This window comes from Macaca fascicularis, chromosome 11, assembly GCF_037993035.2.
Source record: "Macaca fascicularis isolate 582-1 chromosome 11, T2T-MFA8v1.1".
In the NCBI taxonomy this organism is placed as follows: Eukaryota; Metazoa; Chordata; class Mammalia; order Primates; family Cercopithecidae; genus Macaca; species Macaca fascicularis.
In genome coordinates, this window is record NC_088385.1 from 14,833,135 (window position 1) to 14,847,732 (window position 14,598).

General features: G+C 48.0%; 1 protein-coding gene across 4 annotated transcripts in view; it reads left to right on the top strand.

Moving 5' to 3' along the window:
* The first annotated feature begins 3,161 nt into the window (after nt 1-3,161).
* BCL2L14 (BCL2 like 14) overlaps nt 3,162-14,598 on the top strand; it is a 28,431-nt gene continuing 16,994 nt past the window's right edge. For 2 of the 4 annotated variants that reach the window (XM_045364765.3, XM_045364763.3), the window contains exons 1-2: nt 3,162-3,358; nt 11,847-12,286. In XM_045364765.3, the coding sequence (XP_045220700.2) occupies nt 11,854-12,286 (433 nt within the window). In that variant the 5' untranslated portion in view covers nt 3,162-3,358; nt 11,847-11,853. Of the gene's footprint in view, nt 3,359-3,626; nt 3,880-11,846; nt 12,287-14,598 lie in introns of those variants that run through there. The other 2 variants (XM_045364766.3, XM_045364764.3) reach the window with 2 other exon arrangements.

Below are 14,598 nucleotides of genomic sequence, written 5' to 3' on the forward strand. Positions count from 1 at the left end.
TGTGTTGTGACGTGTCCGTGGTCAGCTTGTCAGGCGTGGAGATAGCATAGTTGAATGAGATGTGGACAGTTGCTCTCCTCAGCTTCCATAGGGGTTTGTCCCTTCCCTGTGTTAATAGTTGCCTTGCCAAAACCTTTCAGGATTTTTTTTTTTTTTTTTTTTTTTTGAGACAGGGTCTGGCTCTGTCACCCAGGCTGAGTGCAGTGGTGTGATCATGGCTCATTGCAGCCTCAACCCCCTGGCCCCCTCCTGGGCTCAAGAAATCCTCCCACCTCAGTCTCCTGAGTAGCTGAGACTCCAGGTGTGCTCCATCACGCCCAGCTAACTTTTTATTTTTTTGTAGTGATGGGGTCTCGCCATGTTACCCAGGCTGGTTTCAAACTCCGGGACACAGTCCGTCCTCCTGCCTCAGCTTCCCAAAGTGCTGGGATTGCAGGTATGAGCCACTGTGCGTGACCAAGACACTTCAGGATTCTCAATGGTTTCTGCAACCAACATTGTTTAGTTAGTAACTCAGAACTCCAGTAGTCCATACTATGTGATGTGATTTTATTATTGCTTATATGCATTTGTGGGTTTATTGTTTGTTTGTTTTGTTTGTTTGTTGTTTTGAGACAGGGTTTTTCTTCTTGTTTTGAGACAGGGTCTTACTCTGTCACCCAGGCTAAACTACAATAGCATGATCCTAGCTTACTGCCTCCTTGAACTCCTGGGCTCAAGCAATCTTCCTGCCTCAGACCACCAAGTAGCTAGGACTACAGGCATGTGCCACCATGCTACGTTGTCTAGCTGGTCTTGAATACCTGGTCTGCAGTGATCCTCCCACCTCAGCCCCCTGAGTAGCTAGCACTACATGTGTGAGTCATGCCTGGCTAATTAAAAAATAATAATAATAACAAGAGATGGGGTCTCACTATCACAGGGTGAATCCCAAAACTGGGGTTCAGCCTAGGAGGCCACATGGGTTCTTGGCTTCCCACAGGAATTCAAGAGTGAGCCAACAAAGCAAAATGAAAGCAAGTGTATTAAGCAAGTTAAGGAATAAAAGGGGGGTACTGGGCACAGTGGCTCATGCCTGTAATCCCAGCACTTTGGGAGGCTGAGGCGGGCGGATCACCAGAGGTCGGGAGTTCCAGAACAGCCTGACCAACATGGAGAAACCCCGTCTCTCCTAAAAATACAAAATCAGCCGGGCGTGGTGGCGCATGCCTGTAATCCAAGCTACTCAGGAGGCTGAGGCAGGAGAATTGCTTAAACCTGGGGAGGCGGAGGTTGCGGTGAGCCACGATTGCGCCATTGCACTCCAGCCTGGGCAATAAGAGCGAAACTCCATCTCAAAAAGACAAAAAAAAAAAAAAAAAAAGGGAGGGGTGCTGCTCCATAGGCAGAGCAGTGGCATGGGCTGCTTGATTGAGTGTACGGGTATTTCTTGATCATATGCTAAACCAAAAGTGAATTCTTCGTGAATTTTCTGGGAAAACGGTGGCGAGTTCCCAGAACTGAGGGTTTCTCCCATTTCAGACAATATAGGGTAGCTTGCAGACATTGCCATAACATTTGTAAACTGCCGTGGGGCTGTAGGAGTGAGTGTCTTCTAGCACACCAGTGTAATGGTGTGTAATCATTGGCGTACAATGAGCAGTGGGGATGACCGGAGGTTGCTTTCATCGCATCTTGGTTCTGGTAGGTTTGGGCTGCTGCTTTACTACATGTCATTTTATCAGTGGGGTCTTTGTGACCTGTACCTTGCAAACCAGTCCTGAAGAACTCTTGTCTCATCACTATGTTGCCCAGGCTGGTCTCAAACTCCTGGCTTCAAGTGATCCTCTCACCTCAGCCTCCCAAAATGCTGAGCTTACAGGCTTGAGACACTGAGCCAGGCCCTGTTTATTCTTGAATTGTTTCCAGTGAATATATCTCATCATCCCCCCCTCCCCCACAAAAAAAGATGGCACGTTTTTATAAAAAGATAAAAATCATTCTTAGTATTTCTTTAATACCCTCTATATTGACCACACTGGTGCAAAAAATATTAGTTTGTTAGTGAAAATTCACCTTGAGTTACTAAATCTCTAACTTTCCCATAACTACCATGTTTGTCTCTTGTGGATCTGTTTGCCTAATATTAAAATGACCCATTCTTCCCCACTTTTACGAAAATAGTGTTAATTCCCCTTTCATTATTCATACTTCCTTCATCGTCACAGTTTGACAGCGGTCCAGGGTTTATGATCTCAAGTGTGGCCATACATATCTATTTCACTTAAGACTCTGGATAGAGCATAAAATCAGAAGTAAGTGTTTCCCACTTCATATAATAGGGAATTCCATCTCTAAACTTACGACATTTGGCCTTTCAGTGGGTTTTTGTGGTTTTTACGATGGCTGTGGTTAGATTCCGTTTTGAACACTTTCCCAGTGGTTCCACTTGAATACAATCTTTGAGTCACGTAGGAGAGGTGACATGATATAGTGTAAAGCCAGAAACAGCACGATTTGGATCTCAGCTCAACTGACAGGGATCCCTAGCAAGATACTTCACCTCTCTGAGCCTCAGTTTCCTCATCTGTGCAATGGGAATCATAACACCTGCCTCTCAGTGTTGTTAAGATTAAATATGTGGGCCCGGCGCAGTGGCTCAAGCCTGTAATCCCAGCACTTTGGAAGGCCGAGGAGGGCGGACCACCTGAGGCCAGGAGCTCGAGACCAACATGGCGAAACCCGTGTCTCTACTAACAATACAAAAATTAGCCGGGCGTGCTGGTGCAAGCCTGTAATCCCAGAAAGTCAGGAGGCTGAGACAGGAGAATCGCTTGAACCCAGGAGGCGGAGCTTGCAGTGAGCCAAGATCGCACCACTGCACTCTAGCCTGGGTAACAGAGTGAAACTCTGTCTCAAAAAAAAAAAAAAAAAGATTAAATATGGGTACAGTACCTGTACCATGGTAGGTGGTCAGTAAACATTTGTTCAACTAACAACAACTGATAAGGAGAGTAAAGTATCAGAACACCCACCTAGTTATCCCAAAGGGCAGGAAGAGTGCTAGGTAATGGATACAGAATTCCTTTTAGAGTCAAATTACACGGGCAAAGATCAGCCCCTCCTTCAATTAAAGAGCCAGGGGCAGGGCTTAATAAGGAAGTGGTTCTCCTTCTTTAAGCCTCTTTTCAGCCTGAGTCCTAAACCTGAAGAAGCTACAGCCTGGAGCGCTAAACTTCATGAATCTTTCCAAACGACAAGCCAAGAAGACCTGTTGAAAGTTTCCTCTTGAGTTTCGTGGAGAGAATCTCAGGTCTAGAAATATCCTTACTGCCACCTGACCTGAAGCAGAAGAAATCACTGACAGCTTCCAGACCAGGTAACACCAGGAGGCACCAGTCTTCATTCTCAGCCTTCGCAGGAGGACACAGCCCAGTCTTTAGCTGTTTGCCAAATGAGGCGGTCTAATTTGGGGAGCTCTTTACTGGGTTTATTACAAAGTCCTTATCACGTAAGTCTCCGGACACAAAATGACATTGAGAATCTAGTTTATAGGGGTTTCCAGGAAACAGAAAGAAAGGTTATTAGGTTTCTCTTTCATTTCTCTTTTGCTACAAAGAGTTTGGGACGACAATTCAGTTAAGAACACATTACTGCTTGAGCCATGTGACGTTACTCAGTCCTCTCTGCTTATGTATCCGGGGAGGTATGCAATGACATGACAGCCTTTCCATGGCCAGGGACACCATTGCCCAAGCTGGAGACCACGGGGATGCGGGGACTGAAGCCAGCGTGGGAATTCCTGGTTTGAGATCAGAGTCCTGAGTACCTTGTGGGAACTTGGGCACTCATCCACAGGAGGTCTAGACCCCCAGAGAATTCCTTGAGTCTAAGGCACAGGTAAATGGAAGACCCTTCTCTCTCCCCTCCGGAAAGCTCCCTCCTCCCTGAGCTCCCTGCCCCGTTCTTTCCACAGTCAGAGCCTTGGACCTTCTGTTTGGTGAATATGACCTGAGGCTCTGTCTAGCGTTCAGCTTCTGTGGTGGGAAGTTAAGGCACTTTCTCTCACTCCTCATTTCACCTTTAGTATTAAAGAACAGTCCCAGCCGGGCGCGGTGGCTCACGCCCAGCACTTTGGGAGGCCAAGGCGGGCGGATCACGAGGTCAGGAGATCGAGACCAACCTGGCTAACAAGGTGAAACCCCGTCTCTACTAAAAAATGCAAAAAACTAGCCGGGCGAGGTGGCGGGCGCCTGTAGTCCCAGCTACTCGGGAGGCAGAGCAGGAGAATGGCATGAACCTGGGAGGCAGAGCTTGCAGTGAGCCGAGATCGCGCCACTGCACTCCGGCCTGGGCGACAGAACGAGACTCCGTATCAAAAAAAAACAAAAACAAAAACAGTCCAGGCAGAAGGCACGAAGACCTTGAGAGGTCTGAAGTGAGGGGGAGAGGAGAAGGGCAGAAGGGGAGGCTCCAGACAATAGAACCAAGCTGAGCTTAGGATGTGCTGTGGGAGGCTCCATGGGGATGAGTGTCAGCGCCCACGAGATCCACTCAGGCCTCAACTGTGTGTCCTGAGCACATGAAGTCAGCTCTTCTGCTGGGACAGCCGCCAAGGGGTTCTCCACACCCCTTACCACTGGGACAGGCAGAGGCACAGCGAACCAGGTGTCCAGCGTAACTGGGGCACTAGGTGGTGGCCGCCTCTGTGTGCCGAAACACGAGGTGCTTGCTACAGTTTCCTCTGTGTGCTCATCCATCATTAGCTGCCACCCCCTGGGAGGGAAGTGAAATCTGACCTCAACAAGTGAGTCCGCAGAGCGAGAACCCTGCGACAGTGCATCTGCCAATACCTGGAATGTAGGTGCTTGTTGCAGCGTGGCCTTCCCAGCCGGCCTCTCAGCACATCCGGCCAGGCAGCCAGTGTTCCCAAAGGACTCGCTGGTGCCAGACGTGGAGGACCCTGGCCACCTCGGGGAGGGAAAGAGGCCAAGAAAAGAACCTGAACCTCTGTAGCCTGGCTTCTGAGAGTGCAGGTTTGTTATCGATAAGGAGCAGGAAGGTAAACAGGGCAGTGAGGCGGGGTTGTGTGCTCTGCGGCCCTGAATTAGAATAAGCCTCACGGGTTTCACTCCCCTCCAGGTTCTGAACCAGCACTCAGGGGCCCTACCCAGGGCTTCTATCACCATAAGCATAAAACTTATGGTTTATATTTCCATAAACCCCAAAGTTGGGCTTCTTGGATAAAGTACAATTTCTGTAGGAACAGCTGAAACCAGAAGGGATCTAACCTGTGATAATACTCGATCGCTGCTGCTTGAAAGTAAGACCTAGCTGTAAACTGAACAAGTAATTTATAACGAGGATTAGAAAAAACAAAAATTCTATGTTTGTGTGGGTGGGTTTTTTGTTTTTCTTTATTTTTGTTTTTTGAGAGAGTGTCTCCCTCTGCCACCCAGGCTGGAGTACACCGGGTGTACAGTCCGGGCAGCCGGCACGAAGACCCTGAGAGGTCTGAAGTGAGGGGGAGAGGAGAAGGGCAGAAGGGGAGGCTCCAGACAACAGATCATATGGCACGATCATAGCTCACTGCAGCCTCTGGCTCCCAGGCTCAAGTGATTCTCTCTGCTCAGCCTCCCAAGTGGCAGGGACTGCAGGTGCACACCACCACGCCCAGCTAATTTTTTTTCATTTTTTGTAGAGACAGAGCCAAGGCTGGTCTTGAACTCCTGGGCTTAAGTGATCCTGCCCCTGGGCCTTAAAGTGCTGGGATTACAGGCATGAGCCACTGGGTCCGGCATCTGCATTTGTTAAATACATTTAAACCCCCTTAACCCTTTTGTCTCCATTTGTTCTCTTTTGCTCCCTGCTCTCCAGGCTCTTATGGCAGTGGCCCCCGCCCTCCCTGCGCTGTAGGGTAGCCTCCTTCTGGGGCCGGCTCCTAAGCACTGTTCTTTCTGCCTCTCTCTCATCCTCTTTCATCCTTAGCTTTGCCTGTCGGCGGGGCCAAGTCACAGCCTTTCTAGCCTGTAAGACAACAAAAATCTCACATTTTACGGAATGGAAGGACTAAGTACTCCATCTTGACCTCAGTGGTTTCCACGATTTCTGATGTTGCCGCTGAAACAGCATTAGCAAACTTGTTTCTTAAAGAAGCTCTCTCTCCAACAACACCCGTCTCACACACACACACATATACAGGCACACACACACACACATATACAGGCGCACACACACACACAATTTTAAAGCCCTCGCGTTACATTCAAAAGGTCTGGATTGTTTCTAATGTACATGGAGATTTCTTCAGGAGCACAGCATTACTGGCTTGACGAGGGGGCACAGCCTCCTACCCAAGGACACAGTTCCTGAAGGACCAAGGTGCACATCCTTCCTACAGTACCCTGAGCCGCTCAGTCCAAAAGGAAGCCTTGAATCAAAAGCCTCATGAATCCTCTCCTGAGAAATTCCATATCCGGTCTCTTGCTAGACTCCGCCTTTTCCCCACCAAGTCTGCCGTACCTAATTCTGACCACAGACCCTGCCAGAGCCTCACCCGGCTTGGTGACCCGCTTTGCTGCTTGCACACACCTCAGGTCTCAGTGTATCTCAGCAACACCTTCCACTCCTAGGAGGAGCCAGAGTTAGCAAGCAAAAATGCAAGACAGCCAGTTACGTTTGAATGTCAGATAAACAACAAATATGAGTGGTTTTTAGCATATAATATTTATTGGGGACATATACTAATATTTATGATATATGAGTCTCATGATATTTGGGACATATACTAAAAAATTATTTGCTCTTTATCTGAACTTCAAATGTGACCGGACGTGTCCTGTATTCTGAATGTGTCTGGCAGTCCTATAATCAATCATCTGGTCAGTCATCGGATATCTGAGCACCTACCATGTGTCAAGCGCTACTCTAGAGAACCCGGGTAGCCCAGTCAGTACAGCATCAAGCACTACTCTAGGTGCTGGGGAAGCCAGCCAAAGTCCCGCCTTCGTATCTTACAGTATGTCTACTTTGTTTTTATATACATATATACTATATATACTTGCAGATATGTACCTTTTTATTTATTTTCTTTATTATTATTATTATTATTTTGAGATGGAGTCTGACTCTGTTACTCAGTGCAATGGTACCATCTCAGCTAACTGCAACCTCTACCTCCTGGGTTCAAGAGATTCTCCAGCCTCAGCCTCCCAAGTAGCTGGGATTACAGGCATGTGCCACCACACCTGGCTAATTTTTATATTTTTAGTAGAGACGGGGTTTCACCATGTTGGCCAGGCTGGTCTTGAACTCCTGACCTCAAGTGATCTGCCCACCTCGGCCTCCCAAAGTGCTAGGATTACAGGCGTGAGCCACTGCACCCAGCCCAGATATGTACTTTTTAATGGCAGTGTTACCACATTTAATGAGATTATCTTTTTAAAAAATATTTATAATATTAAATTTTAAAAAAGAGGGATGGGATCTTACTTTGTTGCCTAGGCTGGTCTCCAAATCCAGGCGTCAAGTGATCCTCCCACCTTGGCCTCCTAAGGTGGTGGGATTACAGGTGTGAGCCACGGTGCCAGCCAAGATGATCAATACTTCCTTAATATCATCTAAAATATACACCATGTTTAGTTCTCTATCATCTCAAAGATATCTACGTCTTCATACAGTAAGTATGTTTGAATTAAGATTTAATAAAGATCCACTCATGACATCTAATTGACCTGTCCTTTTATATATATATATATATGTTTCTTTTTTCTTTTTATTTATTTATTTATTTTTGAGACAGAGTCTCCCTTTGTCACCCAGGCTGGAGTGCAACGGCACAATCCCCGCTCACTGGAACCTTTGCCTCCCGGGTTCAAGTGATTCTTCTGCCCCAGACTCCCAACTACAGGCACCCGTCATCATGCCCAGCTAATTTTTGTGTTTTTTTAGAGATGGGGTTTCACCATGTTGGCTAGGCTGGTCTTGAACTCCTGCCTCCCAAAGTGCTGGGATTACAGGCATGAACCATCGTGCCCTGCCTGACATGTTTCTTTTCTTTTTTCTTTTTTTGAGATAGAGTTTCACTCTTGTTGCCCAGGCTGGAATACAATGGCACAATCTCGGCTCACCGCAACCTCCGCCTCCCAGGTTCAAGTGATTCTCCTGCCTCAGCCTCCCGAGTAGCTGGGATTACAGGCATGCGCCACCATGCCTGGCTAATTTTGTATTTTTAGTAGAGACGGCGTTTCTCCACGTTGGTCAGGCTGGTCTCAAACTCTCGACCTCTGGTGATCCACCCGCCTCGGCCTCCCAAAGTGCTGGGATTACAGGCGTGAGCCACTGTGCCCTGTCGGATATGTTTATTACGTCTCTTTTAAGCTGTAGCAGTTCTCTGTCTTCACCTCTTTTTGGTGCTATTTACTTGTTGAAGAAACTGGCCATTTGTCTTGCAGAATTTACCACATACTGAATTTGGATAGCTGCCTTCTTGTGGTCGTTAGCTTATTTCTCTGTCCCCTGAATTTCCTGTAAACTGATCATTAGATCCAGAGGTTTGATCAGATTCGGATCCAGTGTTTTTGGATCAGGAGACACATAATGGTTGTCTCATCTTTAGTGAGACCAATATTGGTCATTGGGAACAGAGAAGTGGAGCTGGGGTGAGTATAGGGTCACCAGATGTCCCTTACAGGCAGAATGGACAGGGCTGTGCTGCGGGGATGGATGAGGGGAGGGTGGGATGACTGGAAAATGCATGGGGGAGGGTGCGCTTGGATGGAATTGGGGAGCAAGAAGGGGTAAGTGGAAAAGCAGGAAGGAACATGACCTTTGAGGAGACATTGACGTGACTCCCGACAGAGCAAACGGTTTGCATGTGAGTGAAATGCATGTAAGTGAATGTGAAATTGGAGCAGTGGCGGGAAGAAAGATTGTCCAAGCCCTGGAATAAGACAGGAATGTGAAGAAACAGCAGAGGGGGAGGAAGGATGGCGTCATGACCCCCACTTCATGCCATACTCCTCAAGCATTTGCTTACATTCAGTTATGTGAGGGGGGTTCATGGGGCTTGGAGGTTGTGTAATTGTGTCTGTGTAGTTGGTCTGGCGGGTTTTGCAACTTGCCCTTTGCTACACTGGGAGAGCCATTTCTGTCCCCTCCCTCGTCACCTGATGTTGTGGCGTAGCCCCCTGCATCCCTCCCAGACTCACTTCCATCAGCACGCACCTAGCCAGGGACCCTTGCTTCCCTGGGGCCTGGCCAAGGGTCAGTTCCTCAGATAAACGGCTTCGCTATTGGCCAGTATGAGCCTCTTCTAAGTAAAGGGGAGGATACAGTGATGGAAACAGGCAGCATCCAGCAGGCCCTTAGGGGAGATATTTCAGCTCCTACACCTCCTTCTAATAGCAGAGCCAGGGGGAAAAGTTAGAGAATATCCTCCTTCTATCAATAATGTGGACACCGAGGGACAAAAAGATGGAGTGACTTGCCCAAGGATGTTGCAAGTGAGAAGCTGAGCCAGTCCTGGCCATCCGTCCTTCAGACACCCAGGTCAATTTGTCTGTACCGCCTCACACTGCCTCAAACCCTGTCTCCAGTTACTGTCCCATTTCTTTATAATTTGGTCCTGGTATGACAGGGTATGGTGGAAAGAAAAAGAAAAACATGCCAGCCAATCCCCTTAATATCGCTGCAGCTTCTTTACCATCACACCAGCTTACATGCCGAAAGACGGTCTTGAATTAGGACCAGGAATGGAAGGGAACGTGATTAAGAGCCATATTAAGACAAAGCCTGAGGCCGGGCATGGTGGCTCATGGCTGTAATCCCAGCACTTTGTGAGGCTGGGGCAGGTGGATCACTTGAATCCCAGCACTTTGGGAGGCTGGGGCAGGTGGATCACTTGAGCCAGGAGTTTGACACCAGCCTGGGCAACAGAGCGAGACCTCGTCTCTAAAAAACAAAACAAAAAAATTAACCAGGTGTGGTGGCGTGTGCCTGTGGTCCTAGCTACTTAAGAGGCTGAGGTGAGAGAATCCCTTGAGCCAGGGAGGTTGAGGCTGTGGTGAGCTATGATCTGCACTCCAGCCTGGGCCACAGAGCAAAATTGAGTCTCAAAAAAAAAAAGAGCCTGAGGGCCAAGGACAACAGCTGAACTAGAAAAAAACGTAACTACCACTTTTGAGCCAGGTTCTGTGCAGGGACTTCTCTTGTGTACCTTACACCGTCACAATATCTGTGCAAGGTGACTATTATTTTTTGCAATTTGCCTATAGGAAGTTCATGTTTGGAGAGGTGGAGTAACCTGCCACATGTCACAAAACTAGTCATTGGCATGGCCACAATCTGAATTTGGGACTATTAGACTGAGAAACCCATGCTAATTCTTGATACACTCACTGCCTGGGACATTTCACACGGTAGATCTGGGCTTTCTCGCATCTGAGACAAAAAGGAAAATGTAGTCCTGAGCAGACAGCAGAAGGAAACAGATTATTAGCAAAAAGAACTGCTCTCCTAGCAGGAAACCCAGAGAAGGAGTTATATCATGTAAGCTTAAGCCAAGGAAATTGAACAAAATCAGTTCTTTATCTATCCTGTTATTCGTATGGAAATAAAGACAAAATGCTTGCATCCTGTTGTTTTAGTGCTTGTATACTGATCTTTTTAAAACATGCCTGTGATCACATCACTCTCTACTAAAAACGTTGAACAGCTCTCCATTGCCTCCATCAGTGTGTTTCAAATTCGTAAAAAGTAAAATAAAATAACAGGATGCTTTTTTCAGATGAAATCTTACATGGCATACCAAATATAGCAAGAAAAAAGAAAGACAGAGAGAGGGGAGAGAGAAGCCTGGACAAGCTAAAGCAGAGGGTAGAGGGAGAAGGAACCGAGGAAGGGAAGGGTCAGGTCCCAGGCATTTCTCTTCCCTGAGTTGGCCTCCCTCTTTTGCCACCTCCCCAGCAAGATCTTTAACTCCACAGTCCACAGCTCCTTTTGAAACATACTGATCAACGTGAGAAAAGGCGAAGCTTCAGCCTGATAGTCGAAGACCACCATAATCTGGACGCAAGTGCTAGTTCACTTATTTTCCCTCCACTCTTTTCAAGCCCTGGCTATTTGCAAACTGCTTACGTATGCTGTCGCAGTTCTCTCACCACTCTTCAAACACACTCTGAATTCACCTATAATCTCCCCTCTGTCCACCCTGTTCTAGCCCCAATATCCACCCACCCGTCTAACTCCTTCTAACTTTCCAAAAGCTTTCACTTGCCTCTTTCTTTGAAGCTCACCTATCCCTGCCCTCTCACCTGGCTTTCTGCATCTCTGTTAGACCTCTTACTTAGTTCATTAGTTCATTCTTTTTTTTTTTTTTTTTTTTTTTGAGATGGAGTCTCGCTTTGTTGCCAGGCTAGAGTACAGTGGCGCAATCTCGGCTCACTACAACCCCCGACTCCTAGGTTCAAGCGATTCTTCTGCCTCAGCCTCCCAAGTAGCTGGGTCCATAGGCATGCGCCACCATGCCTGGCTAATTTTTGTATCTTTAGTAGAGATGGGGTTTCGCTGTATAGGCCAGGCTGGTCTTGAACTCCTGACCTCGTGGTTCACCCGCCGTGGCCTCCTAAAGTGTTGGGATTACAGGCATGAGCCACCACACCCGGTAGTTCATCTTCTTTGTGTGGAGTTATCTATGGCCTTGTCTCTCTTCCCACCCCAGTAAGACTGTGACTTTTCCCTCTCTACCCTCCAGCACAAACACAATAGATGTTCAATAAATGTTTACTGAGTTTTCACCCGTCACTCCTAACCTGCAAAGAGTAAATGGCCCTGCATAGAAGGACATGGTGTGGACTTTGTTGTTACAGGCCCAACATGTGTAGCACCAGTGCGTGTGACCTGGAAGAAATCCCCCTAGATGATGATGACCTAAACACCATAGAATTCAAAATCCTCGCCTACTACGCCAGACACCATGTCTTCAAGAGCACCCCCGCTCTCTTCTCGCCAAAGCTGCTGAGAACAAGAAGTTTGTCGCAGAGGGGCCTGGGGAATTGGTCAGCAAATGAGTCATGGACACAGGTGTCATGGCCTTGCAGAAATTCCCAATCCAGTGAGAAGGCCATCAACCTTGGCAAGAAAAAGTCTTCTTGGAAAGCACTCTTTGGAGTAGTGGAGAAGGAAGATTCGCAGAGCTCGCCTGCCAAGATCTCTGCTCAGGGTCAAAGGACATTGGAATACCAAGGTTCGCACAGCCAGCAGTGGTCCAGGTCTCTTTCCAGCGTGGAGCAGTGCTTGGAGCATGAAGGTAGGCATCTGGGATTTATTTCTCTCCCGCATCCTCGTTTTTCCCTTCTTTGCGTCCAGGGTGGTACATCTCTTCTCATCTTGTAAAGTGGCTTTAGAGAGGGCACGCATTATATCTCAGCTTTCCAACTTATTAGTGTTCAATCCTAATTGCCCTGCTTTTCTCAAGACTAAAAGGAGAATGATGGAACTTAAGGGTGATGGGACTGGTTTTCTTTCTTCACGGTCTATAAATAAGCTTGTCTCCCAAATTCCTAATCCTCTGTACTAGATACTCATATAAAAGAAGGAGGCCAGGCACAGTGACTCACGCCTGTAATCCCAGCACTTTGGGAGGTTGAGGTGGGCAGATCACGAGGTCAGGAGTTCGAGACTAGCCTGACCAACATGGTGAAAACCCGTCTCTACTAAAGATACAAAAAATTAGCCGGGCATGGTGGCGCGTGCTTGTATTCCCAGCTACTCAGGAGGCTGGGGCAAAAGAATCGCTTGAACCTAGGAGGCGGAGGTTGCAGTGAGCCAAGATTGCACCACCGCACTCCAGCCTGGGCTACAGGGTGAGACTCCGTCTCAAAAAAAAAAAAAAAAAAAATGGAGGAGCCCTAACCAGGGGCTTGCTTGGGCTGCCTGGGCCGCTGCTCTTCCTAAGTCAACTCATTCGCTCAGGGCCTCTGTGTTTCCATCTGTACATTGGGTATCCCACTCTCTCCACCTCGTATGGTTGATGGGAAGATCAGAGAGCAAGAGTAAAAGGACTCCCGACAAAGTACAAACCATCCTACAAAAACAACTGAGAAGCATTTTGACAAAATCTTCCCTCGGTTGGACAAAATCAATTGTACTGAATGAAACATTTTCACCAGGCGCTGAGGCTCATACCTGTAATCCCAGCACTTTGGGAGGCCAAGATGGAGGGATCACTTGAGCTCAGGAGTTCAAGACCAGCCTTAGCAACATGGCAAAACCCTGTCTCTACCAAAAAATATGAAAAAATGAGTCACACACGGTGGTGCAAGCCTGTGGTCCCAGCTACTCAGAAGGCTGAGGTGGGAGGATGGCTTGAGCCTGGGAAGCAGAGGTTGTAGTGAGCCAAGATGGTGCCACTGCACTCCTGCTTGGGTGACAGAGTGAGAGCCCATCATGTCTATAATCTCAGCACTGTGGGAAGCCAAGGCAGGAGGATCACTTGACGCGAAGAGTTTGAGATCAGCCTGGCATCATAGCAAGGCCCTGTCTCCATAAAAAATTAAAATAAAAAAATTAGCCAGGCATGGTGGCACATGCCTGTTGTCCCAGATACTATGGAGGCTGAGGTGGGAGGATCACTTGAGCTCAGGAGGTCAAGGCTGCAGTGATACAAGATCACATCACTGCACCCCGGCTCTGGGTGACGTAATGAGACTGTGTCTCAAAAAAAAAGACAGTTGCCCTTCTTGTGCATACCTTGGCATAAGCATCTTCTTCTCCTTCAACAAAGCCCAGTGCCCGAAGCCCAGATTTTTTTTTTTTTTTTTTTTTCAGATGGAGTCTTGCTCTGTCACCCAGGCTGGAGCGCAGTGGTGCAATCTTGGCTCACCGCAACCTCCGCCTCCCAGATTCAAGCAATTTCCCTGCCTCAGCCTCCTGAGTAGCTGGGACTACAGGCATGCGCCACCACGCCCGGCTAATTTTTCTATTTTTAGTAGAGACAGTAGATACAGGGTTTCACCATGTTGGTCAGGCTGGTCTCGAACTCCTGACCACGTGATCCGCCCGCCTTGGCCTCCCAAAATGCTGGGATTACAGGTGTGAGCCACCGGGCCGACTGCGAAACTCAGATTTTAAAAGAAAGGCCCCCTCCTGCTGGGTTTCATTGGCCTGGGTAACTTGTCAATACGTAGTCAAGAGGTGGCAGTAATGTCTCAGTTTTTAAATGTGACAGTCCTGGCTTGCTTGGAGAATCAGCCCACTCATAGGCAGCTTTAGATCATCCACTACAATCAAGGAAACTCCCATTTCCCATTAGAGTTTCAGATGTTGAGAACAGCGGGAGTTATGGTCAGATCATCTGGGGGAACCTTATGGCACAGACAGGATGAGGACACGAGAGTCCCACAAAACGGGCTTACCAAGGAAACAGCCAGGAAGTAGCAGAGCCTGGACTCACTGGAAGTCCAGGCCTCTCCCTGGACTTGTTTAACTTTCACAGCAAGGCCTCTGCTCTCTGAACTCTGCCCAGCTAAGGCAGGTCTAGAGCAAGAGGGAGTGGCCCCCTGGGGTGCTCCCCTCCACACCTGCCTCCCCACCCCTCAGCCACCCTCGCCCAGTCACAGC